The sequence below is a fragment of the Perkinsus marinus genome (assembly GCF_000006405.1).
Source record: "Perkinsus marinus ATCC 50983 genomic scaffold scf_1104296927404, whole genome shotgun sequence".
NCBI classification, from domain to species: Eukaryota; Perkinsozoa; order Perkinsida; family Perkinsidae; genus Perkinsus; species Perkinsus marinus.
Genome location: NW_003217155.1, coordinates 307 through 1549, shown reverse-complemented (window position 1 = coordinate 1549; position 1243 = coordinate 307). Strand labels below are relative to the sequence as shown.

Sequence of the window (1243 nt, the reverse complement as noted above, 5' to 3'; positions counted from 1 at the left end):
AAGCATCGAGTCAGTCCGTCGTCGACGTACATGAAGCCGGCTGCCGTACCGCACGGCAGCCAGGGTTTCAAGATATTTGTCGCACAGTTCTGGACTGCTCGCGCATAGCATACGAACCAGAACCCGCTTGAGTTGAGCCCGAAGGGCAACGAACAGTTTTCGAAGTAGGAGGCAACGCCGCTGCTGTCCTCGTGGCAGAAGGATAGGTGCCGTCTCTCCTCGGGATGGATCTTCAGGAAGCGGTACGCACTCTCCATGTCCAGCTCGAAGAGGAGCCACTTACTCACGGGGTATTTCTGCTGCAGCTCACCCACCAATCTCCGAGTACAGGTCGTGGACGGGAGCTTATTGGAGTTCGGAACTTTGGCCCGGAGATTTATGTTACCCCGGAGGTAGTCATCGATCACTCTCACCCCACCATCTTTCTTTGGGATGGCTCCTCGAGGGACGAAGCTCCGGCTGCGGTCAAGGGTATCCCCCTCGTTCAGTTTCCTGATGAAGCCTTGGGCCTCCTCCTTGCGCAACGTCTCCTCGACGGCATCGATGACAGTAGGGTCTCTCATGGATGAGTAGTTCTTGAAGCCGTCGCCGATTGTTTTGGTCGGGAAAGGGGAGTGCATTTTCTTGTTGTATCAGGGGAAGATGGGACACGGGGCGATCTCTCGCGAAATGCCAATTGGCAGGCTCTCTTCGCAGAGATTCCCGATGTCATGGTCGTCGACGCCTAACCTTTCCACCAGGATGCTGAGCAGCTTCCCATCGACGGAGTTGGCCGGTCCTGGCGTCGCGATCGGGAGGTTCAGTGAGCGCTTGAGTTCCTCCCTTGCCTTTGCTGCCGCAGTCTCAGCCAAGGCTCCCAGGGTGGAGACCTGTCCTTCGGTGGGCCTTCCCTCAACGGCACGGAGGGCGTCTGAGAAGCCCGAAGACTGCCCTACCTTCCACAGAATGGCGGCCACTCTGCGGCCAAAGGTCTGATGAGCGTCTGAGAGGGGTTTCCCCGCGTCGGGTAATTGACAGCCGCCTCCATCCTGGAAGTGCTCGTCGTCGAATATGTCCGTATTGATGGTCTTTGTGGCCTCCGCCTGGAGGTCTTAAAGGGCTTTACCGAAATCATGGTCACTGCCGGCTTGGGCTTTGGTTGCGTGCGTGCGAAGGCGCTTTTGGGTGGGTGCCGCGCTGGCACCTGAGGGGGAGGACTTTTAATCCGAAGAGATCGGTCGGGTACTATTGCTCAACGCCTCGA

At 57.8% G+C, this 1243-nt stretch overlaps 1 protein-coding gene across 1 annotated transcript; it reads right to left on the bottom strand.

The window, feature by feature from the left end:
* Positions 1–154: 154 nt before the first annotated feature.
* On the bottom strand, positions 155–620 carry Pmar_PMAR005684 (hypothetical protein; the record flags this gene model as incomplete). The annotated part of the gene is made up of 1 exon (XM_002788887.1): positions 155–620. A coding segment is annotated over one exon (466 nt), but the record flags the coding sequence as incomplete, so codon positions are not given.
* Positions 621–1243: the final 623 nt, after the last annotated feature.